Source organism: Anarhichas minor, unplaced genomic scaffold (assembly GCF_050575085.1).
Source record: "Anarhichas minor isolate MPS153535 unplaced genomic scaffold, ASM5057508v1 ptg000030l, whole genome shotgun sequence".
Taxonomy (NCBI): Eukaryota; Metazoa; Chordata; class Actinopteri; order Perciformes; family Anarhichadidae; genus Anarhichas; species Anarhichas minor.
Window position 1 is genome coordinate 5,495,674 of NW_027466476.1, and position 26,587 is coordinate 5,522,260.

The window sequence follows — 26,587 nt, forward strand, 5'->3', positions numbered from 1 at the left end:
TCCTAAGTGGATTCATCATGGCATGCTAACTGGCTGGGTTTGTTTGGAAATTTGCCCAAATGTTCATTTATGATGCAAAACAGGTTAGATGGTGTTTGCTGGGACTAATTTCAGATGTTTGGAAATGTGTTTATTCATTTCCGTGCAAAGAGGTATCTGTCGCGCAAAGAGATATCTGTCATATCTGTCTGTTTAAGAAGAAGCAGGAGATGGTTAGGGATGCAGCTAGCCTGTCAACCTCACAGTGATGACGAGCACATAATCCCCCATAAAAGCATTTTGACATTAGTTCACCATGAGTTTACAGGTAATTTACAAAATATACTGATATTCACAAGGCTACAACTAGAACCGTTACAATGAAATACACATATGCACTCCGACGCTAACAGCTATTTTCCACCTACCGGGTGCAGTCGGATCAAGACCCACAGGGAAGCACATCTGGACATCAGTGGTGGCAGAGTGGGTCTAGTCCGAGGCCTAGTCTGTCATGATGGTATGTGGGCTGCTGTGGAGGCTAAGCTATTATGGAGCCCACCACAGAAACCTCCCTTCAGAGTCCGAGGCCGTGCACTACACATGAAACACACGCACCATACTGTTGATGGGGAAAAATAAATCGTCTCCTACACTTTGAAAGTCCTGCGAGGCAGCAATGCTTCACACAGTTTCCTGAACAAAGGCTTCTTGTGCTGCATACAAACTTTCTCTATTCAGTGTTGGCCTCTTACTTTACCTAAGTTGCACATTTTAACACCTTGCTACCTGAGACATTTTAAAAGCATGATGTGGATGATTCTTTCAGCACTAAGGAAATAATATATAGAATGAGATGTCCCTTCTATGTTTTCCGTTTTAATATAACATTTGTAAAATTCAGCACATTTTTTGTCACTATGATGCAGCAGGCAGCCACATTGCCCCAGCCTCCCTCACAGTGCACCATGGTATTTTGTGCTAAATATATATTCAATCGGACCGTGAATTCAATCTCTTCCCACATCGTTTAGCGGCTGTATTGAATTGGAAAGTACAGCATCATGAGCTGCATATGGACAATCACTTAGGATTAAGACTTTCATATTCCAACTCTGAATATCCCGAATTGTCTTTAGGGAAAGTCAAATAATGGCTTTTTCCTATGATGTCAAATCTGTTAGAGGTGAGCGGAAGGCCAAATCCCTCCAAAAGAAATAGCCCGAGGTGTCAAGCCTGGAGATTGGGTTTGACTGAGCACATGTTGGAACTGAAAGAAAGGTATTTCAGTGCAGGATTGTGTGTGTGAGGAATGTTCTTAGTTTACTATTAACTGTGTGAATCTGGGTGTATTTCACTTCTGTGGCAGGTGAGTTGAAAGAGCATATTAGAGAGTTCTGGCTTTACAGTGCCAAGATGTAGTTTTTGAGCATCTTGAATAATGGTACTAAAAATGTAAAAGCCATCAAAAACAATTAGTTGTGCTGGCGTCAGGGTTTGCTCAGTGTGTCTGTCAGTGGCGTGACATCAGTGATCTCTGGGTGAGGCCCTGCTCTGCGACTATAACTGTTACTGAGGGTATGACTCAAACTATTCAGTTAAACTAATGTTACTGTCACCTATGGTGGAAGTGAACATCAGCTAACATAATCCATCATTCAGAGGCACAGAGTGGACCTAAAGATTAAAATGAGACCACAGTATATAACATATTATTCTTTACAAATATTAAGTCGAAGTCATCAGTAATAAGACACACCCCTGCTCAGTTCAAAACATTCAAGGGTTTTCCCACAACAGACTTATTCGGTCTGATATGACTGGTAGTTAATGGTGGCTAATGTATGCTGTCTTTCTAACTTGTCTCTACTTGTGCTACTGTTACATTTTATTGTTGACGTTGAGGCCACAGTGGCTGCTGCTCAGCAAAAATACTTGCTGTAAACAACCCTCGTGCCAAATTGCGGGCGAACAAGTTTGTCTTTCCTTCACTGATCTTACCAAAAATGAGAACTGAGGCTTTAAAGCAACAGTTTTACTTCCCATTGTTCCCATGATGATAATGATTTTTTTTTTGTTGAGCTTCTGACACTTAGGCTTTTGCTAAGTAGCCAGTTTATATCATTCATACATAAACTCAGGATTCATTAGTAATGGAATGATCTGTGCCCAATTAAATAATGCACACAAATAAGCTATTATTCCAAGCTTTTGTAACAGCAAACTGGAAAGCTTAGAAATGTTTCTGTCAGTGATGCCTGAAAGCTGTGGACCTTGTACACGGCTGCCACGGGCCTGTCTTAAATTTAACATTAGCAGAAAGAAACATGCAATATTAGGCTTGTCATTTTATCACACTGTCACTGGCAGTTGTTGCCTCTCAAGTTGCATCTACACGGGCCTCTCCAGGACTATTCTGAAAACCCTCTCTGTCTTCTGGTATCTGACTCCAAGCTTTGGCTGTAAGGGAGGCCGAATATGTGTCGACATCTCCCTTTGTTTTATTACCAGTCGAGTCTTGTGCCATCCATCTCTGCCAACCTCTGTACCAGCCAGGGCCTGTGTGTGTGCACATTAAACTGATTGATGAACAGTTCATTAGGCTGATGGGCTCTGCAGGGGCAGACATCCGGCAAGAAGAAGTGGATTTAAAATACAACCAGAATTTGCTGTGGCTTGACACCGGCTGCATCAGTGTTTTAGCGTGACTCTGCAGCCTTTGTGATATATTTTGTGCTGTGAGGACAGTTTTCTGTATGTGAAAATACATTATTCTTGCTATTATTTATAAACCTAAGTGAGGTTTGTTTATATAGTGACTGCCATTGCCATTGTGCTACACATTATTTGGGTAATTTATGGGATTAAATCGGTTAGCAGAAATGGCATGCTTGAGTTGTGAAAACGTCTGTTTGCTCATCCCGTTTAATCAGTGTTTGTTGGAAAGGTAGGTGAGTGTTGTACTGTAAATATCATGACCAGAAAGCTGATCCAGCAGTGTCTGCCAGCAACATGACTGTGCATAGCTTGAAGTGAATGTGTGTGGTGTGTTTAATCTTAATTTATCCAAGTTTCAATCAAAGTTTTACTTGCTCAGACCACTTATCACCTCTTGTCCTAAAACACAAATTAGTCCAACCCGAAACACAGGGCAGGTCTTCTATGCACGCAAGTTAAAACCTGTCGTGGCTGTGTGTGTGTGTCATTGAACTCTCCAAAATCTCCACATTGTGTCTGCTGCAGACTGAGATTGCTCTGTTCTCTGGAGGGCAGCTTGTGTTTGTGTTTTTGTGTGCTTGTCCAGACCCAGCTCAACTGCGGCTTCCTGCAGGAAGTGAGAAGAGAATTGGACTGACCTCACTGGTGTGGATGGAGGCAGCTTGCAGATGGCGCTTGCAGATAAATAGCCAGAACATTCATAATTGTGCCGGAGAAATTGGGGTTGGAAGGGCTAGATGGCTGGAAGGGCCATTGTGCATTAAGGCGTGGACTTGTCTCGTTTCTTAAAACTCTGTCGGGCCTTTGTGTTTATTTACTTACATGTGTGTGTTTGTGTCTATGTATGTCTGCGTAACTGTCCACCGCTGTATTTCTGGAGCACCTCCTCAAGTTTCAGCTCAGTTCCTCTTAGCTCTCTTCTTCCTGGTAGAGGGGAATAACCCTTTGCTTTGGGTGAGAAGTGCACTGACTGGCTGTCAGATAGATGTGTGATTATTAGCTGTGTTTATCATCCACCTTTACAGGGCGCTGTTCTGTCATAGTGTAAAATGCTCCAAAAAGAGGCATTGTCTTCTCTCAATTACTTGCTTGGTAATTGACCGTTAGCTAGCTCGCTAGCTCGCTAGCTCGGAGAGTTGTTATGACTGACTAGCGCTAGCATGTTCCTGGCTGGCTAGTGTGTTAGCGGTTAGTTGGTGGACTACTGTGGTTCGCTAACTAGCCCAGCACATATTTTCGAGAAAACTCGCGGATGAATTTTTGCTGTGCCACTTTCTGGTTTTACTGCAACTGTCCATTACCCAATTACCTGAAAAAGGTTGCCAAAGCACACTGAAAGACTGTCGCCTCTTTGAGTCATAACTCTTGAAGTTCCCGACAGTGGCCACACATGCAGGCCGCCGCGCTCGGGGCTTAGAAGAAGAGTGGCTGGGAATGTAACACAGGACAAGCCAACTTTTGCAGGCATTGCTTTCCCTCCGTACACATTAGCCTGGCAACTAAATGAGCAGGTTGTCTGATCTCATCCCCCCCACAAAAGCCAATTTCAAGATTGGGTTACATGCACATGCATATTGCAAACCGGCAGAGCTTAACATGCACACTCACTGTCAACAGTTGCATCAGAAGAGCTGACCGTCCTTGCCACTGTGGTCTAAATACCCGCAGATATTTACTGTACTTGTCTAGTTAAGCCTCAGTGTCTTTGGACGCATAAGCCTAATTTAATCCAACTGACCCATGGCACTGTACTGGTTTCCATTTTCGCACAGGGAGCCTGAGAGACTGGCAGCACATGTGTCATCACCACTTGGGGAGATTACTCTACACACAATCCCACACAACACACTGTTTGTGAATGCATGCACATAGATGTGTTTGTTGAGCCAGTACATTGACACATGTCAGTGCAAACTGTTTCATCAGGAAAAGTGATTGACATTTGTTTTATTGGATTATAAGCACATGACGTTGTTTTGTTGGAGGTTTACTGGAGTGTGTGAGGACATGTTGGGAGAGTGTCTGTATGAAATTTCTGCTTTTGTGGATTCCTTATCGGGGAATCAAACAGAAAGCGTGTGTGTGTATTTCTTTTAATGTTACAGACGGTGAGTAGGAGGATAGGGGGAAGAAAAGTGACACTAACCCCCTCCCCTTGACACACACACTAACACATTCCTCTCCCATATAGAAATATTTGTTTTATCACCAAGTGAGATCCGCGTTTGCAAAATGTGACATCTGCTCCCACAATATGTTAACCCATAAAAGGAGCCTCTGCAGGGGATATGAATGAAATATTGCTATCTGAAATCATATTAAGTTATCAGTGAAAGTTGATACTGCAACACTGCCAGTGTTACAAGAAACATTGAGAATCTGTTTCAGTTGGATGACCAGTAATCACTCATTTTTTTAATTCAAATTTTTGATTTTCTATTGCTGAAATAGCCATATTATGTATATATATATATATATGTATATATATTATGTATCGCCTGCACTTATTTCTTTGGAATGAAACAGTTCATTTAAACATTAGCGTCATAGATACAGAGCCAGGCTGTATTCGTAATAGCATCAGTGCTCACTGGGCTTATTTATAATGTGATGTAATTTACCGTGGTAAGCTGGTTAAACTACATTTTGTAGCTGAGGGAAATAGAAATGTTTTTCTTTACCGGATATATTTCCTGCTTAACTCATTCTACAGACCACATAAATGGGGTTATGAATATGTAAATTACAAAAGGACAGCTTGTGGGGGCAAAGCATTTTATTTCATTTCAAATGGACCCCTTATGCAATTATGAATATGTAAATTGCACTGAGCTCTGAGGTGAAATGCAGATGAAATAGTGTAGCCTTCCCTGCAGCTGAACAGGTTCCTCCTCTTCTCAGTTGTGTTACAGTGAAGCTAACGGCTCCTCGAGGCTGTCATCAATAAACAAAGCTAAAATGGGACCTGATTTGGTGTTTCCCAATGTCTAACATTTCTGTTCATTTCTTTTTATGCATAATAAACATTTTTATAATCTTTAAGTCCACATACTAGATTGACACAAGAAGGCTGTTTCACATGTATTTTGAAGGGGAAAAGTTCCACTTTAAATCTGAGTTTAAGACATATACATGCAAGCAGGATTTTGTGACTTCACAACTAGTTTGGAAGCAAATTTTGGTCCAGCAAGCAACTTGCATAATGTGGTGTGGAAGGGACTTTATTTACTATTTTCTGTGATTTTATATACTAAAGACTAAACTTAAATGAAATACACACTCTAAATGTGAATACACAACAACAAATTGTGTTGCTGTGCAGTTTGTAAAACTGAATGAATAACTTGGGGCTTCAGGAACTGAATTTCATGATACCCATGTCAATCAATGTAGCGCTGCCTCAAGCTGTTCTGCTGCACACCTCCAGCAAACATCAACATCCCCATCAGCTGCACTGACACCAGGCCTGCTGCGTGTGCTTGTGTGTGGAATGCTAAATGCCACATATGTGAATGCAGAGCCTCGGGGATGTGTTTGGCAGGTCCCTGGGGAGTTGGTGAGCGGTGCTGCCGTCCGTGAATCCCACGAAGATTAAAATAGGTTTGACAGAATTTAAAGAGTGGGTATGAATCTGGAAAACACCGGTTCAGGACTTCTGGGGGCAGGTAGGACTGAACTTAATCATCAAACCCTGACCCGCATTCCCTCTTAGAATGATTCCCATTTTTTCCCATAGTGAGAATTCCCTTACTGGAAGGTGAAATGACACCAGCCTCGCAACTGGTACAGGATCAGTGGGTCTCAGCAGGCAGTCTGCAGGAGAACAGACCTTCCATGTGTGTCCCACTGGGTCCAGCGTTAATGAACTAATCAATGGGATGGTGTTCTCACCATGTGCTCAACACATTACTGTAAGTGCTCCCAGTGGCCCTGCAGCATTGTTGAGTGTTATAGATGTCACTCATGCTCACAGGCATTGCAGTCAGATAAGGCTTTACTGATATAACTGATGTATTGTTCCTATAGATATATATAATAATAATATATTTAACTTTAAACGATTGAATGCCAACAAAAGCTGAGATATGTTGTGTTTTCTGCAGAATGCTCACCTGTACGAGTAGTAACTGAGATTTGTTTCTTTTCATTTGGATTCTAATTTTACTTTAATAATCGACTTCCTCTGCTATCCTCCTTCACAAGCAATAACTGAACTTAACTGTAACTCAATACCAGGCTGTAAAACAGAGTTTGATGTCATCAGGGTTGTCTCGGCTTGGAGTTGATACTAATTTATACCGCCTGCATTACAAACTGAGGGTGTGGACATGGAAAGACATGCGCAATTACCAGCCAGGGAGTGTCTAATGAAATGATTATATCTATTGCATTATGGGAAATGTAAGATCCATCTTATTGGGAGCTTGACGTGTCTTTTGTGAATAGACAAAAATAGCTGGAGTAGCCCGTTAATTGTCATATATGATTATATGTTTCTATAAACAGTTCAACAAGAGCATGGAACAAACAAGTATTTAATTTGCACCCATAGTAACGGGTTTGAGATCAGCTGACTGACCTTAATGTCACTGAGCAGCAAACCTGTATTCAACACCTGAATGAATCAAACACATACAGTATTGTGCTTATTAGTCCGTCTCCCTTCATTCACAAAGTCTGGCATCTTGTGAACCTTCATGTTGGACTAAGGAAAGTGCAGCCCGTGTGTATCTGTGCCAAAAGTTCTCTTGATTTACTCAGTTTTCTCTTTCATGGTTCTTCACACTCTTCCCTCCTCCCAAAGCTCCTAAAAGAACAGATAAGAGAAACTTCAAAGGCTGCTCCAATCCAAAAGCAGGCAAATGAAGGACGGACAGATTTGAGTAGTCAAATAGCTTTGGGGTGTGTAGTGGAGAAGGCTTTTCATGGTAGATGCACTGGTGAAGGAAGTATTCAGTTTAATTTACTGAAGTTAAAGTACTAATGCCATACTGTAAAAGTCCTCTGTTACAAGTAAAAGTCCTGCATTGACAATGTTTGACAAGAATTTCAGCATAATTAGGAAAATGTAATTCGAGTAGTAGAAGTACTTAATGCAGATGCCCCCTGTGACCGTTATAATATTATACAGTATATCATCAGATTCGTACCACTTAACATTCACAATGCTTGTTTTGTCCAACCAAAAGTACAACATTCAAAATGATTATAAATAGATTCAAAATTATATTAAAAATCCTTACATTTGCATTTGCACCGAGTTACTTTACAAAGGCCGCTGAGTGGTTTATCCCTCCATAAGGTTGGGCAGCGGGATTAGAGGGCTCATTTCAAAGTGTTCCACCCAGATTTTGTTTAATAAACAGACTCAAGCCTGTGTTTTTAAGGGTGGCAGCTGAGGATTTTTTCTTTTTCTTTTTGGAAAGGCAGCTGGGTTGTCATCACCCAAAAGCCTGGTGTTTTCTCTAATCTTAATACCCAACCAGAGACACCCCCACTGCTCAGTGACTGAGGAGGTTATTGGATACCCAAGGCTAAGATTCTGTCTGTCAGTCCATAAGCTGCTGCTGGATGACGCTAAGTGTGTGGATGTCTGCGTGTATCATATGATTTCACTATGTCTCAGGGGTTGATATCGGATGCAGCATCTTTGTAATTCACAAATGAGATGAGGCCTGTGAGAGTATAAAGATACAGAAGGGGAAGCTAGTGTTTTACAACTTGGAGTGAGTTAAAGCTGCAGTTTAGATGAAACTAATCTCAGTTTGTGGTGGATGCAGCTAAACACAGATTTTTAATGCTCACTACACAACGTGGCCCAGTAGATCATCATCATCATCATTGACATTTGCCATCCTAAAGTTATTATGCTTTTATGCAAAGAGTTATGTCTCTGGAGACATATCTCGCTCTTTAATGCTGCTTAATGCTGCAGGGCTGATAATTCCCTGCCCATTTGTCACTATGAGCAACACCTCTCACATTATGCGTTGTCATTTGATACACTGTTAATACAAATATTGTATAGGGCAGCTTTAAAAAGTACATACAGTTTGTTGTAAATATCATCCAGTATATCAGAATGCAAAAATGTGACTGTACATATGATATTAGTGATGTTTTTGCCCCTTGTATTAATCACAATTTCACAAATTTTCAGTTAATTATAATAAAACAATACACCTCAAATGATATACTTGACAACATACTGTGTCATTCATATTTATATTATAGCAAGGGTTTGTGGCTTGATAAAAAAAATCTGCAATCATACTTTGCTGCTATTGCTTTTGACTATGTTTTATTGCATTTGCATTAAAACATAAACCTTGTACCACACATTTAATCATTGGCATATGCCAACCTAAGGCTTTTGGATGAAAATGTCCACCAAAACACGAGTCATTTAAATGGAGTAAACTCTGCAGAATGAGCGTCCAAAATCATTTCCACTTTAATGATGCTAATTTATGAAGACAAAGGGAAGGCTGCTGTGTGGAAAAGGTGTGCCCTCTGCCAGCAGTCTGCTGCCTCTTATTGATCTGACTGAGGTTAGTGTTGCTCTGCCAGCCTGAGGAGCTAGCTGAGGATTATTCCTCTTTAATCCTTTGTTTTTATCTTGCTCTTTTCCTCATTTCAGCCAGGAGATGAAATGTGGTGTCATCTCTTTTACTCCTCTGCACTAATGTTATCTTTACACCTCTGTCCCAACAGTGTGGTGGCTTTTGATCTGCTGTTTTAAAATGCTGATTGGCTGGAGGATGCCAGCTTTGTTACCTCTCCAGCTCCTGTTTGCAGGCATTTTGATTACTCCAGAGATCCCAGGCCTTTCTTCCAGTCTGGCCAGAAAAGACTCACTGTCCAAACTCATTACATTACTGCAATTTTGGCAGCAAAAGCCCCTTCAGCTTTATAAGATTGGTGCAAACTTTTTAACAGTATCATGGTTACACAAGCAGTTAAAGTGGCTTGTAAACAGTCTTGATAAGCGCTCTGTGGTTATGTGTTACTCCTACACAATTAACCAATGTCTGTGTTCCTAATCAGGCTTTCTCTGTCACATTTTCCTCCCACGCTGTCTGCTCCCAGACTCGTAAAATGGTTGCTGTCAGCTTCACTTTTTTTCCCCCCCTTCCTTCTGGCTTGACTGTATCCCACTGTAGGCAAAAACACACGATCCTTTGACAGAAGAGTAAATTGGGATTTTCAAAGACGGTGGAGCTGCATGCTTTTCTTTGATCAGTTTTTTTTAAGCGTTTGTACCTTGTCTACTTGCTGACAAAGCTGTGAACACACCGCCCAGTACTCACAGCGGGCCTCTGCGTAAATGGCAATTCCACTGAAATGTACTTTGAGGTTGTTATCTTGCAAATGTAAATATGTGCCATAACTGCATTCAGAGAATAACCAACAAAACTTAAATTACCAACCTTTTGGTAAATCGTTTGTGACACAGACATATTTTTTCATTTTTAGTTTGATACATAATGCGGCTGAAGATCTAAAAATAAATGACAGACAGATAAGATAATTATAGTCTCGTTGCATCTGCTGACAGCATGACTTAACAATGAGAACGGTATCACAAACAATACTTGGAATTTGATTTCCCGGTGATGGTGATTATAAGAAATTGTATTTCTTACTCTGAGTTTGTAATGTGCTTGTAATACAAAGGAATATTACCATGTAAGCTACATTTTCATGTGACGTGAATGTAGTCAACCCCCCAGCATGGCCTTGATTTGGCGCAGTGATATGTTTGAAGAAGAATGAGTCATGCCCACCCCACGCTAGCCCTCACAAGGCTGCGGACCAGTGCAGACTGGTTATACGTGAGAGGCCACCTCATCCACCTTAGGGTCTTTCTATTCTCTGTTAGTAGCTCCCTACAGCCACGGTTCTGAATAATTCAACAAAGCAAAAGAGGACTGGCGGAGCGAGAGAGGAGATATGGATTGAAGATGATCTCGGGGCCAGGGTAGCAGGAAATTGACTTTTTTGACGTCAGAATAATCTGGAGAAACATACTTGAAAGTGACAGTGTGTTCTGTTACGTGTGCAAGTGGACGTAGGTGTGTTAGTCATCGTGCTTAGGAAACAGAGCTGGAAACACAAGTGAAAGAGAGAGAGTCTCTCTCCTCCCTCTCTTGCAAGAAACTTTATTAATTCATAAAATTCTCTGACCTGCAGGATCTCTGCAGTATGCATAACCATAAGCGTCACACGTCTGGGTGTTTCATCTCTACAGAGACCACACAAACAGATGGCTTGAATAATATCACCCTACAGGACACACGCAGTGTCCTGAGATTTGAGTCCAGGTGATTGAGCGGGGCTGTGGGTGTGATTCAGATGTCTCCTCAGTTGAATATTTCACAGCAGTGACTGAGTTATGACTCGCAGGCAGTAGAGAAGGTCAATCTTGGTGGAATTAAAAGGATGTTTTCTGCTGATAACCTCGGTCACTGACCTTTCCATTGAGGTGTGAAACATAATTTACCAGCACAGTACAGAGTTACATTAGATCAGAGGTAGCCAACACGGTGCCCGCGGGCACCCTGTCGCCCGCAGGGACCACGTGAGTCGCCCGCAAGACATGTTCTAAAAATAGCACTAGTCATTATGGACCTCCGTCTAAAATTGTAGTTGCTGTTCTTTTTTAATCAAAAACGCTTGCAGAGAGTTAAGAGAGTTGGGTACCCGGAGGCGCACGGCGGACAGCCAGGACGAGGCTGCTGCACCGCACTAGGTTTTCAGGTTCTGAATGGCGGGCGCATCCCGTTGGTGCCAGACGCGCGCCGCGAGCGCACCCCGTCGTCAGGTCCGTAATTCCTCGGAACAGGCCGCGGGGCAACAACTCAGGGGTGGCGGGGGTAGAGGCGAGGCAACGCAATCCGACCGAAAAGGCCCAGACTAGAGGTTTGAACGCGGGCGCCCCAAATGTTGAAACAGATTAACAGAAATAAAAGTTGCATGTTTAAATATGTATGTGTAGCTATACCATCATTGTTGTGGAAATCATTATTTATAATTATTGTGAGGAATAATTAACTGACATGTGATCAAACAGTCTCTTCACATATATTATTATTATTATTATTAAGGTGATCTGTGCAATTTTGTTATTCAGGAAGTTCGTATCAAATAAGTAGCCCTTCGTCCTACTCGGTACCCTTGAAGTAGCTCTCAGTTTAAAAAAGGTTGGTGACCCCTGTAGTAGAGCATGTCGAAAAGTCAAAAACTATACTGACCGTTTTTGACTTTTTTCGACATGCTGATTTTACTTTTAAAAATAAAGTAACTTAAAAAGTAACTTAAAAAATAAAGTAACTTAAAAAGTAACTTTAAAAATAAAGTAACTTAAAAAGTAACTTAAAAAATAAAGTAACTTAAAAAGTAACTTAAATAATAAAGTAACTTAAAAAGTAACTTAAATAATAAAGTAACTTAAAAAGTAACTTAAAAAATAAAGTAACTTAAAAAGTAACTTAAAAAATAAAGTAACTTAAAAAGTAACTTTAAAAATAAAGTAACTTAAAAAGTAACTTAAAAAATAAAGTAACTTAAAAAGTAACTTAAATAATAAAGTTACTTAAAAAGTAACTTAAAAAATAAAGTAACTTAAAAAGTAACTTAAAAAATAAAGTAACTTAAAAAGTAACTTCAAAAATAAAGTAACTTAAAAAGTAACTTAATAAATAAAGTAACTTAAAAAGTAACTTAAATAATAAAGTTACTTAAAAAGTAACTTAAAAAATAAAGTTACTTAAAAAGTAACTTAAAAAATAAAGTAACTTAAAAAGTAACTTAAAAAATAAAGTCACTTAAAAAGTAACTTAAAAAATAAAGTAACTTAAAAAGTAACTTAAATAATAAAGTAACTTAAAAAGTAACTTAAATAATAAAGTAACTTAAAAAGTTACTTAAAAAATAAAGTAACTTAAAAAGTAACTTAAAAAATAAAGTAACTTAAAAAGTAACTTAATAAATAAAGTAACTTAAAAAGTAACTTAAATAATAAAGTAACTTAAAAAGTAACTTCAAAAATAAAGTAACTTAAAAAGTAACTTCAAAAATAAAGTAACTTAAAAAGTAACTTCAAAAATAAAGTAACTTAAAAAGTTACTTAATAAATAAAGTAACTTAAAAAGTAACTTAAATAATAAAGTTACTTAAAAAGTAACTTCAAAAATAAAGTAACTTCAAAAGTAACTTCAAAAATAAAGTAACTTAAAAAGTAACTTAATAAATAAAGTAACTTAAAAAGTAACTTAATAAATAAAGTAACTTAAAAAGTAACTTAAATAATAAAGTAACTTAAAAAGTAACTTAAAAAATAAAGTTACTTAAAAAGTTACTTAAAAAATAAAGTAACTTCAAAAGTAACTTAAAAAATAAAGTAATTTCAAAAGTAACTTCAAAAATAAAGTAACTTAAAAAGTAACTTAATAAATAAAGTAACTTAAAAAGTAACTTAAATAATAAAGTCACTTAAAAAGTTACTTAAATAATAAAGTAACTTAAATAATAAAGTAACTTCAAAAGTAACTTCAAAAATAAAGTAACTTAAAAAGTAACTTAATAAATAAAGTAACTTAAAAAGTAACTTAATAAATAAAGTAACTTAAAAAGTAACTTAAATAATAAAGTTACTTAAAAAGTAACTTAAAAAATAAAGTTACTTAAAAAGTAACTTAAAAAATAAAGTAACTTCAAAAGTAACTTAAAAAATAAAGTAACTTCAAAAGTAACTTCAAAAATAAAGGAACTTAAAAAGTAACTTAATAAATAAAGTAACTTCAAAAGTAACTTAAATAATAAAGTAACTTAAAAAGTAACTTAAATAATAAAGTCACTTAAAAAGTTACTTAAATAATAAAGTAACTTAAATAATAAAGTAACTTAAAAAGTAACTTAAAAAATAAAGTAACTTAAAAAGTAACTTCAAAAATTAAGTTACTTAAAAAGTAACTAAACAAATTAAAGTAACTTAAAAAGTAACTTCAAAAATAAAGTAACTTTAAAAGTAACTTAACAAATATAGTAACTTAAAAAGTAACTTAAATAATAAAGTCACTTAAAAAGTAACTTAAAAAATAAAGTCACTTAAAAAGTCACTTAAAAAATAAAGTAACTTCAAAAGTAACTTCAAAAATAAAGTAACTTCAAAAGTAACTTCAAAAATAAAGTAACTTCAAAAGTAACTTCTAAAATAAAGTAACTTAAAAAGTAACTTCTAAAATAAAGTTACTTAAAAAGTAACTTACAAAATAAAGTTACTTAAAAAGTAACTTACACAATAAAGTTACTTAAAAAGTAACTTACAAAATAAAGTTACTTAAAAAGCAACTTCAAAAATAAAGTCACTTAAAAAGCAACTTCAAAAATAAAGTAACTTAAAAAGCAACTTCAAAAATAAAGTTACTTAATAAGCAACTTTAAAAATAAAGTTACTTAAAAAGCAACTTTCAAAATAAAGTAACTCATTGAAAAAAGTCAAAAACAGTCTCAGTATAGCATGTCGAAAAAAGTCATTCAATCAGGAGCAACTTCATTAGAATTTCACAATCATTTATTACACATTGTACAAATTTCAATAATGCAACGTCTTTGACAATTGGACTCCATCCTGAAGGAAGGCAATCGAGGGCTGATGATGCTGAGGTCAGATAAGGCATAATCCCGCTGGAGTCCAGCCACTGGTCGTGGTGTTGATGAAGGGAGTTGCTGCAGTTCTAAACGTCATAGGCAAAGGTGACCCAGACTTCGCAAAATGTCTACATTACCACTGGATCATTCACCAGCAGGCGCTATGTGCAAAAGTAACCGGCTTTGATCATGTGATGATACAAAAATATCAGAGATGTGATACCTCTGACTTTCAAATGTTGAAACAGATTAACAGAAATAAAAGTTGCATGTTTAAATATGTATGTGTAGCTATACCATCATTGTTGTGGAAATCATTATTAATAATTATTGTGAGGAATAATTAACTGACATGTGATCAAACAGTCTCTTCACATATATTATTATTATTATTATTAAGGTGATCTGTGCAATTTTGTTATTCAGGAAGTTCGTATCAAATAAGTAGCCCTTCGTCCTACTCGGTACCCTTGAAGTAGCTCTCAGTTTAAAAAAGGTTGGTGACCCCTGCATTAGATGCATGTGATGGCAATCACCCTAAAGCTAGGTTGAGCTACATGAAGGAAGAGCTGATAAGAAATAAAAGCTCATGCATGTTTGGTTAGCTTTACTTTTAGGCTCTATAGATGTGTGTCATCACTTCGGTCCAGACTGAAATATCTCAACAACTACAGGATGGACTGCCATGACATTTTGTACGGACACTCAGGGTCCCTAGATGACGAATCCTACTATGGTGATCCCTGACTCTGCATCTTGCGCCACCATGAGGTTGATATTTGTGTGTTTTGAGCGATATGTCTCAATAACTGATATTTTGGCACAAACATTCGTGTCTCCCTTGGGAGTAATCATAATAACTGCAATGCTAACTTACCTTTTCATGTAGCTGATGAGGTCATCAAATGTACAATTATGTGGTTTATGACCACATACCTGCAAAACTCCAATCCTCTTCAAACAGGTAATTCTAAAGAAGCCTTTTAGGCTAATGATCAACCATTCGCTTACTTAATTCCACAGTAACTCACCTCGTAATTAGCAAATAATTACAGTACTTTAAAGATTATTCACTCAAGCTGGCTAGCTTGGTATTCATTTATTTGTATGTACATGTATACCATGTCTCTAATTATGAGTATTGCTTCAATTTAGAACCAAGACTCATAAGAAAAGTACGAGAGTGCTCATTTAAACATGTGCAATTGAATACGACATGGTCAGGGACTAACGCTTACTACTAAGTCTCGAACAGAAGCGCACCTCTGATCACAACGTGATGGTGGTTAAATTGTGTGTGACTAACCTCATCTCTGTCCCTTCCTTTGTGTCTCTAGGTGCCCCTGGTTGACAAAGGTAATCTCTCCCGCCGTGCCTCTCTACAATGGCTTGGTCTTCCTCTTCGTCTTGGCCAACTTCAGTATGGCAACCTTCATGGACCCTGGTGTATACCCCAGAGGTTTGTATGCATGTCTGTGAGTGTGCAAAGTAGTTTTAGTGTCCAATGATGGTGTAAATGCTGTTTCTAACGTCACCGAATTCTGGGGAAAAACACATTCTTGCCTGCAATATTTATCTGACATCTAAAATATTAGTATCTTTCATGTTTTCAATGTACTATACATAAGTATGAGTTATGTTTCCTTCTTTTTTGAGTCCTCATGTAGAGGGTACACTTTTTAAAAGCACCACATTTATCAGAGTATCGACCTACCTAATGTCTCATTACTCTATCATCCGCCTTACCGCCTGTTACAGTCCACATGCTCCGCATACAGTATCCCTCAGCATGCTTTGTCCATCAAACAAGCTGCACTGACTTATGCTCCTGATGCAGACCTCTTGTCGTGAGTGCTGGGTTAAGTAATGATGATTGAACTCATCCCCGGGGAGGTTTGTAATGCGCTTGTAAATGATAAGCACCTGTCTTGGTCTTTCTCTGCTCATAAAGGGGTAATAACCATTAGGTTATCTGCCTCCCCAGAGGTGAGGGTGGCCTTCTGCTGCCGCTGCCCTGTTGGGTTTAATAGACTACCGAGGAGCTTTCTAAGCTCGTCATGTTATATCTCACAGGGAGCCGACCCACCAGTAACGTTTTAATAAAAAAACGAAGAAATCACATCTGTTTGGAAAATCACTCCGTCATCCAGGATTGTAACAGTGAGAATGAAAGGTTGGTGTGTACTCAGGGTTTTTCCATTCAGGTCAATGATGTATGACACGGCCATTTATTCTCATTTTCTTTTGTTGGGAAACTGCAATACAGACGCATGAGAGAGATGGCTCAGTAAGTGCCATTTGACATTTTCAGTTTCCCTGCTGTGTTAGAAGGTGTTTTGACATTATTCAAAAATGTTCATAGGATGCATGTATTTCTTTAAATATTATTATCATGAGTGGAGAGTGGGATATTTGTTTTTTGTTTATTTGGTCAACATACAGTAGACACTAAAAAGAAAGTGTTGGCACTAATCAATATATTTCTATTAACAGTGGGTCAATGACGTGAAGGGCGGTCAATCGAGACAGAGCCGCATACAATTATCATTGTGTCTTTCAGTATATGCTGTTGTACATGTCAAGCTTCTCAACAGAAGAGTCTGAACCTTACTGTTTGTTACCCGAGGCAGCAGTTACAATATTAGCCATGTACATGTAAAGCATGTGTGGATGAGAGGATTTATTAATAAAAGGTCAATGATTTGATCCCCATTAATAAGCTGCCAGGCCTGTCATACTGTTTTTTTTTGCACCCTCAGTGTGAGTTGCCTTCTTCATATAAATACACAGTTTACCCTTTCATAAGGGATGATACACTCGTGATCAATGGCAAATAGCAGGCCTACTCAGTATCGATGCTGTGGTGGGTATAATTGCAAAATCTCTCCTGCCTGTAGATAATGTTCCTAGAATGCTTCTCTGTCAATCAGCAGTCAATAGGATTAATACATAGTATGTTAAGCCTAGTATGTATTTGATTAAGATTCTGTAGATACATATAGATACAATAGTATAATACAATAATATGTTCGTGCTAAAAATTATTTTAGGCAAATAACTGATTGTAATCGAACTGAAAGCTATTTTTAAAGTGTAAATGTACATTTGTATGAAATAGGCCGCTGCTTTGACTGTTGAATGCTTCTTGCATTGAGCATTTGTAGAAGAAGAAGCTGTCAGGGGAGATGGAAGCGTAACTGCTGTTTGTGTCCGTTGGTTTGGCAGCCGGTTTACTTTTAAAATCTATTTGAAGAGACTTGACAGCCATAATAACAGAGCAATCTCTGCTTATGGAACTGTTTATTTCTGTGCTCTACCTTTTGTGTCTCTCTTGTTGTCTCCTTTCACTCTCTTGCTTTCTGTGTGTGTGTGTGTGTGTGTGTGTGTGTGTGTGTGTGTGTGTGTGTGTGTGTGTGTGTGTGTGTGTGTGTGTGTGTGTGTGTGTGTGTGTGTGTGTGTGTGTGTGTGTGTGTGTGTGTGTGTGTGTGTGTGTGTGTGTGTGTGTGTGTGTGTGTGTGTGTGTGTGTGTGTTTTCAGCTACCTGGATCTCCCTGCAGTTATTATTGTACTGTGAAATTATTTTCTCTGGTTGGAGCTCCGTGTAGATCGTTTGAAAGTGCCCTTTGATCAGCTGAAAGACATTTTATTTTCCACTGCGGCTCCACAGCAAAAAGCTCTCAGTCGTAGGAAAGCAGCATAAAGTACAAACAGTTTGATTGACTGCAATGTCTCACTGAGTGCAGTGGAGATGTCAGTTGTACTCTCATACTGTAGTTTACAGGTTATGGGTTCAGTTACATGTCAGGTCAGATAGATTAAGGCACCCTCTCTCTCAGGGTTAGAGGTTTAATTCCCTTAATAAAAAAATATAAAAAATGTTTGCTGTCCGTGCAGACAGCTTACAGCGGGGGAGAGCTTCATTTAAGGTGCTCTCCTGTTGTTCCTGTCAAATGTAATCTTAAATCAAAACTGTGTTTGTGACAGTTTTTCTCACATGCCACCATATGCATCTGTGCTCTGTTAATGTGTGTGTGTGTGTGTGTGTGTATCTGTATGTTTCCCCACAGCCGACGAGGACGAGGACAAGGACGATGATTTCCGAGCACCGCTCTACAAGAATGTGGAGATCAAGGGCATCCAGGTCCGGATGAAGTGGTGCGCCACCTGTCACTTCTACAGGCCGCCTCGCTGCTCGCACTGCAGCGTCTGCGACAACTGTGTGGAGGTGTGTATGTGTGTGTGTTGTGTGGGTGTGTGAATACAATCAGTGTGTTAAGTATACATGCAGGCACTGAAATCTAAATATGCATCAAGGTTAGACTGATGTATCAGCTTTTAATCAACAATCTGATGCTGTTCTATTGACATTGGGCTTGTTTGATGTGATATAAGATGCAGTTTGCTTGTACATAGTACATATGTTTGGAGTTTTTTTCTCTCCTGCCAAGAATTTATATTCGAAATATATAAATAATTTGTAAATATCTGTGTTTTGTTTAGTTGTCCTCATTAAAAAACATAAATGCTGGCATGAATTTCAGCGTTTGGCAGTTTCAAGCGTAAAATACTGGTATCAGTAATATCCTCATTTTGGTCTTACAAATACACCTACACACACGCACACACAGACACCTCAGGACATAAACACACACCTACACACAGGATGCATAATTACACAGGCTGTATTCCTGCACCCTGTTTCCTTTCAAAAAGGCTGAGTTGTATTTGTGAGTGTTTGTGTAAGCCTAATAAAGAATTTAATGAGGGTGTAGATTATCATTTACACATCAACTGATGAAAGTAGAAAGAACAAAAGTGGTATTGGATATTTATTGGAGTTTAAGGTTGATTATGGATTGAATATTTTATTATTGCAACCAACAACATTTTGTTCCTTCACTTGTTTTGCCTTAATAGTCAAGAGATTTAAACTCGTCCCTCCCAGTGATAATAGGTCAAAATTCATAAACCTGATTTTAACCTGAATTTAAAGCGCCAACCCAGACTAGCTGGAGGTCATATTGATTTCCTTATGAATAAATTACATAGATTTCAGAAGTGTAACTTGCTCCCTCTCTTCCTCCTCAGGACTTCGACCACCACTGTCCCTGGGTGAACAACTGCATTGGACGGAGGAACTACCGCTACTTCTTCCTCTTCCTGCTGTCGTTGAGCATCCATATGGTGGGAGTTTTCTCCTTCGGCCTCATCTTCGTTCTCCACCACCGCGAGAGACTGGCAGCACTGCACACCACTGTCACGTATCCTTTCACTGCTTGACTGCAAAGCCTGCTTCTTTTTTTAATGGACGATTTGGTTGGTTGTTGATTTAGTTATTTTTAGAATAATGTTTCCCGAGTGGGAAAAGGTTGGTAGTAGTTTCCTCTGTCTAAAGGAGTCAATGAAGTTATTCTTACAGTACATGTGTTTGTGTTCTTGTAATCCCTTATTGTTGTTGTTGAGCTTGACCTTTGTGTCCAGTCTGGTGGTGATGTGTATAGCCGGGCTTTTCTTTATTCCAGTCATGGGACTCACAGGTTTCCATATGGTGCTCGTTGCTCGAGGTCGAACAACCAACGAACAGGTGAGTGTAGGAGCTGCCTTTGGCTTGTTCTGGACGTACACACACACACACACACACACACACACACACACACACACACAACCGATTTAGCCTGTTATTTATCCAGCGAAAGTCAACAGAGCTGTGCCACTCTGCTTCACACTGACTCAAACATTCACACCTGGAGCTGTGTGACTTTTGGCAACCGTGCTAGCATTGGGGAACCTTTTGAAATAGCTGGAGAATCTCGACAAGCAAACCTCTGGCCACGCGAATAATACAGTCCGCTAAGTGTGGACAGAATTAATTCCCAACCATCACATAATTAATCCCCTCTTTTGTATTCAAGCACTGGACCTCTGTGTGTACGTCCATGTGTGTGCACTGTGGCCTTCCTTCGCTACCGATTCTTAACAATGCATTGTTTTCCTCAGGTGACGGGCAAGTTTCGTGGAGGAGTAAATCCCTTCACCAAGGGTTGCTGTGGCAACGTGGAGTACGTCTTGTGTAGTCCCCTGGCACCGAGGTAAGATGCTTTATTATGCTGCATGTGTGTGTGTGTGTGTGTGTGTGTGTGTGTGTGTGTGTGTGTGTGTGTGTGTGTGTGTGTGTGTGTGTGTGTGTGTGTTGTACACAGTAGATGCTTTTCAGGGTTTTCTTTCTGTCAGCACATATTTAACTCATGTTTATTGAAATGTGCTGTATTCCTGCACTTGAGACAATATGTTTGTGTATGGTTATGCAAACAGAAGGATTGTGGCCCATTAAAGCCTGGGACATCCATGCCATAGCACCAATGCAGAACCATGTACCTGCAAGAATAACACAGGCGGCACCATTGTGTGTGTGTGTGTGAGTGCATGCACATGCTCTGAAGGTGGTTGCGGAGGTGTGTACAGTTCTGCCTGAAAGCTGCCAGCAACCCAGGGGGAAGGCAGATGGCTGTGAGAATTGAATCACTCTGTAAAACAGTTAATGGGAAACAGAGCGCAGAACTAGTCAACCTGTTTTTTACACACACACACACACACACACACACACACACACACACACACACACACACACACACACACAATCGCTAAAAAGCCTAACCACCAGTTTTACAATCTATGAAGTTCGATGCCATCAGAATCAACAGTGTGACTGCAGAGAGACATCAGGTGGGGGTGAAATGCTGTGTTACAAGCGTCTGCTGTTAAGTTGTTGCAGAGACCCTGATGGATGAATTCTGATTTACTAAACCATTGACTCAAAACCTGACTGATACAGAAAAAAACACCAACAATAAAAACAATAAAGTATTTTTAAACCAGTCACATTCATTTAGTGGCATGTTTTTTTAATGTAGGGGTCGATTACTAAAAATGTATAAAGACTGCTTGGATAATATACCACACCCAAGCCTCCACGCCATTAAATATTAAAGCAATTACACTGACAGCCCCTTTAATTATTAACAAACAACCCTGTATGATTCATTTAAATGCTGTTTTTCTGTCAGGAAGTTGTGTTTGAAATATCTTTTTTAAACTGTCTCACAAGCCAATAGTGATTAAACAAAGTGCTTGACTAATTTCATTATTGTACTCCGCACTGAATATGGGTTGATAGTAGAGTATAAGGTGCAGTGTATCAAGTAGAAGAGGGGTACTGAAATAAAATGAGGAATATTAGCCTTTTTTGTTACATTTCCATATTTTTTCAAAGGTGCACCTTTGTACATGTACTTGCATATTCAATGCATACATCTGGTTATATATCTGTATAACATGTTTACAAGTTATTGTGTGTGATCATGAGATCCATGAACCACAGAGTATTTCTCATGTAGCAATAAAGATTCAATTCCAAAGGTTTAGGGAGCGATGAGACTAGAATAAGAAGCGATTCCTGAAAAATGAATTCAGTTTGCTGCAAATATTTCTCTACTGAAGACAAAGCTAGTGCCCCCCTCCTTTGCATAAGTGGTGCACACTTTGATGTGAATAACTTTAATAGTACACTGTGTGCTGTTTTGGCTGTGTTACAGAGTTGCATACTTGTCATCTTGGTTGCATTCAGTGAGGCTCAGTATCACTAAAGATTGCAGATGTAATGGCAACTCTGACTGCCAGGACTATACTGAAAATTATAAATTCGGGAAAGTACTGCGACTATAAAGAATCTGTTTGTTCTGAGAGAGAGCCTGTTGCTCTTTTTCTATGCAGGTACATGATGGACCCCAGGAAAAAGCCCCATGTCAGAATTCAGCCCCCATTCATCAGACCTGACCTGTCAGAGAGGCAAATCACCATCAAGCTCAGCGACAACGGCATCCACAGCACCATCACCAGCTCCAAGGTGAGTTCTTCTCAACTGCTACAGAGCTTTTTTTTCTTGTTATTTCCCTGTTGCTCCATCATCCAACTGACCTACCTTTTCATACTGAGGGCAGCATATACAAGGCTACAGTAGCTCACTAGAGTCACATATATTAGTGGATTTCCTCATTTCTAAAACTTCACATCAAAGCGAAGGGAGTCAACAGATTTCTGAAAAATGAATTTGACTATTTTTCACCCCAAAGGGATGTACTGTGTCTGTGAGGGTGATTTTAAAAGCAAACATATCTACAAAAAGACCAGAGACAGTGGTTTCAATTCATGCCATCTACCATGAAAATCATCTTGCAGAGTGGGAAAATGTTTGTCCTTTAAGCATATTTTGTTTGTACCTATTTAAAATACACTCATGTCATCTTAAAGGACAAAGAGGGGCTCCAGTGAAGAAAAGCGTCCCTATTCTCTTTTAGAGTAACCCTACAGATTTAATTCATTTCTGATGTTCAGGTTTGGTCATTGACAACTTTTCCGCAAACTTTCACTGAAGTTAACTTTAGGAGCTCCAACAATTCAACACATCAAAGTGTGTTGACAGGCCTCTGGGAGCAGCTACTACTACATATGTAAAAACAGCTGTGACTCCAGAGAGAGCTGCATGAAGCCTGATAAATTGCCTCAAGTGATGTCACTAGAGTCAGCATCAGTTGGGACTAAAGACCAATCTGAGGGTGTGGCGTTAGAAAGAAGTGAGTTAACCAGACGCCTGTAGCCCGCTCCTCATCCCTGCTTGAGGCCACATTAGCTGCTACTAGCATAACACACCCGAATTACTGGATCAGCTGTTGGCAGAGAGAGTTGCATTGTGGATAATCTCTTGTTTTTGTTCTGCATCGATATTGATTTTAAACTTTGTGTAATGCTAAAAAAAAAGTTGGCTACTCTTTTTTTTTTTTTATTGTTATTTATTTAACAAATAAATGCTCTTTTATGTTGTTAATGTAAAATGTTAATCTAACACTGACATTTTTTCACCATTTCCACTCCATTAGCCACAACAAAAAAATATTTAGCTCAAGCAGAGCAGCTGCTAGGTGCAGTTTTGCTACCCTACAGCCGTCTGTGAGAGTCGGTTGGTGCATCCCTACCTCTAACATATGCTCTTCTCTATTTCATCTGCTGTTCCCCCACCCGTCCTGGATGTTATCACACCCTGCTCTCCTCCCTGTAGTCCAAAAGTAGCCTGGACGGCCTTGACGAGAAAGAAACCCAGCCGCCGCTGCTGCCACCCAAAGTCGACAGGTACAACCAGCTGAAGAGTCAGCTGACGTCCAGCGAAGGTAAGAAAACGCAGGAACAAAGTGTCCCTGTGTCCAGCAACAACTCTCCCCCTCTCCTGTCAGTCATCATCAATCCCATTTATCTTTGTTGCCAAGCAGCAATTCCCCAAACTGCCTCTGTGCATCACCAGCATCCCAGTGTGTGACTTGCCTCTAGTGTAGCGTGATAAATGTCCGTCTCAGTGGCAGATCAATTGCCTTTTTAATGCCGGGCCGGAGAATAGGTGTGATTTGTAATAAGGAGGCGAGTCCTGCTCACTGAATCAGCACCAGAGTAGAGAGTTCAGAGTGAATTATTGCACCATGAATCACCACCTTCTTCTATCCTGGTGGCATGTAGCAATGAAGCCACATGGAGGGATGGGAGAGGAATATGCTCGGGAATCAGAAACAAAAAAATGACTGACTTTTTTTAGAAGTCATCTGTGTGAATTAGGAACTGTGACATACTCTGTTGTAGTGGTGGTTTAACAGCTAAGAGCCTTAACCAGCGGTAACGTCTTCTCTGTACTGTTGCATTCCATAGTCAATAAAATATAGTGTGAACCTACAACAGCAGGTTCCCTCCAGAGGATCTCCAGTGCCATGGCGCATTAAATCAGGGAGGGAACGCTTTCTGCTCTTCAATGGAGCACTATCACTGCCTGGTGGTACTTCAAAGTACTGCAGGCTGTCTAAATGGATCGCCTCCCTTTTTAAAGGCAAATTAGAGGAACCGGTACAGACTTTGACCGACGACCATGCCACTCCAATTAATTTCCATTCTTGGTGATGGTGTGTGGTTCAAAAACTCATTACCTACAGCCTTCTCTACTGTGATGATAGAATTCAGCTCAGGTCTTGTCTTTTCTCCCAGAACTGACTTTCAATCAGTGCTGGTATAATAGAGGCATTTCTATTACCCGCACAGTGTTAACTCTGATCCTCTTCCTCTGTGTGTGTTGTAGATAGTTCTCTTTCTGGAAAGACCCACCCTTCCACTCCAGTCATGTACAAATTCAGGCCGTCCTTTGGCACCATGCCTAAAGTCCACTACCACACTGCTGGAGAGAAGGTAAGGCATGATGTGTTTGGCACTTATGTAAGATGTATATTCTTAATATAGTGTAGTTATTATGTTACTGTGATTATTAGCTCTACCATATAGCCTGGGGTTTATATCCTGTTGCAAAAGCCTCAGTAGCAGTTAAGTACAATGACTTCAATCATATTTGATTTGACGTGTTTTTCTGATGTTTGCTACTCAGATTGTCATGCCAGATGACCGGAAGACCTCGGCCATCTTGGAAGAGGGTGTCCGTGGTCATGACTACCGATCTGAGCCAAACCTGGACCTGCCTGAGTACACCAATACTCCTCTCCACCGCACCTTCCAGTCATCTCCCCTCCAGCTGGACGCTGACCCCATCAACTCCCACTCCCTCAGCCTGAAGCAGGGCCACCGTCGGCCAGAGAAGGGCCAGCTCTCAGCCCTGCAGCCGCAGACAGTCACCTCCACGCCGTACAAGAGCATCTTTTCGCCCAACACGCTCTCCAACCGTAACGGCAGCTTGTCTTATGACAGCCTGCTTAACCCCAGCATCTCCCCAGCCACTGCCAGTGAGTGCATGGCCCATCGTGGTATGCCCACTGTGGGGTTCCACTCGCCCTACCTGCCCACCAAAATGTGCCACATCCGGGAACCTGACATGCAGAGGCACCAGGTCACCCCCGCCTACAGTCCAGTGATGCCACCCAGGGGGGTGGGCAGGCAATCCCCTCACCTAAGGGAAAGGGACCCATCCCCGGTGCGCTATGACAACCTCTCCCAGACCATCATGGCCTCCATCCAGGAACGAAAGGAGATGGAGGAGAGGGAAAAACGGCAGATACTGCATGGGCGCTCCCAGACCCATATCTATGCCCAGGACTCTGTCGTGTTTGATGGGGGCTATGGCCTACCCCCCAATGCTTGCTACTCAGATGGGCCTCGTGGCCCTGGCTCTAGAGGCCCAACACCCCCAGCTTATGGAGGCTCCAGGGACAACCTGATGGGGGTCGGCCTGGTGAGCTATGGGCAACGAACCCCCGTTTTGCGCCATGCTGGCTCCACGCTGGGTCGTGCCCCTCGGACTTCGACCACCTCCCTGCACACAGATCACATTAGCGGCAACAGCAGCCAGAGCAGGGCCGCTTGCCCTGAGGGCCTTTATCGTTCCCCGGACCACCAGCCCCACTCCCCTGCTATGCCCCGATCCCCCTCCTACTCCCACCAGAAACTCTCCTACATCACTGCCCATCAGAGGACAGACTCAGCTCACCTGGGGGGCCCAAGGTATGAACCCTAACGTTACACCTGTGGGACTGCATGCATTGTACTGAGCAAAAAGGGGGGACTGGTGGGCATTGAATGTATTCCCACTGGAAATCTTGCTCCTTCTGCTGGACACAGCCGGCAGTACACGGGCACTAGTATACTCGCGCATACTTAGGCAACGTATAGCATTTGTAAAAAGTGTATGTATTTGTTCAACTGTAATGTCCATTTATTCATGTTAAGTAACAGTCTGGTGTGAATTCTTATTTTCTGTTCTAATTAATGTTTGCCTTTCTAGTAAAATATCCATTTTTGTATTATTTTACAAATTAATAAAGTTGTGTAATTCCTCTCATTTCTTTTTCTTTTGCATGCTTTTCTCCTACTCGTCTAACATTTCCACGCCTTCTGCCTCACAAACAAGTACACTTTGAACCAATCATCCATGTTGCTATTTTGGTTTGATGGTTTGAAACTGTCCAGATAACAGATCTGCATGTTGCCACCAACCTTTATTGTTTGGTTTGTGTTTTATACCTTCGCCTCTTTGTGGTGAATACTTACCCTTGTTCTTCTCTTTTCACTCAGAGAGGCCATGAAAGTTAACGGGCAGATGGACTGCCACCCCAGTGCCAAGGGTTCCACCGTCAGCCCCAGCCGCCACAGTAACGTCAAAAAGGTGACGGGTGTAGGAGGCACCACGTATGAGATATCAGTGTGA

General features: G+C 40.2%; 1 protein-coding gene across 1 annotated transcript in view; it reads left to right on the forward strand.

Moving 5' to 3' along the window:
* The window catches only part of zdhhc8b (zDHHC palmitoyltransferase 8b), a 56,821-nt gene extending 30,234 nt beyond the window's left edge, over nt 1-26,587 (forward strand). Inside the window, exons 2-11 of the mRNA XM_076104861.1 lie at nt 15,687-15,808; nt 18,417-18,574; nt 19,438-19,610; nt 19,831-19,933; nt 20,347-20,438; nt 22,120-22,252; nt 23,462-23,570; nt 24,518-24,624; nt 24,818-25,884; nt 26,455-26,587. Of these exons, the coding sequence (XP_075960976.1) occupies nt 15,687-15,808; nt 18,417-18,574; nt 19,438-19,610; nt 19,831-19,933; nt 20,347-20,438; nt 22,120-22,252; nt 23,462-23,570; nt 24,518-24,624; nt 24,818-25,884; nt 26,455-26,587 (2,197 nt within the window). The remainder of the gene's footprint in view (nt 1-15,686; nt 15,809-18,416; nt 18,575-19,437; nt 19,611-19,830; nt 19,934-20,346; nt 20,439-22,119; nt 22,253-23,461; nt 23,571-24,517; nt 24,625-24,817; nt 25,885-26,454) is intronic.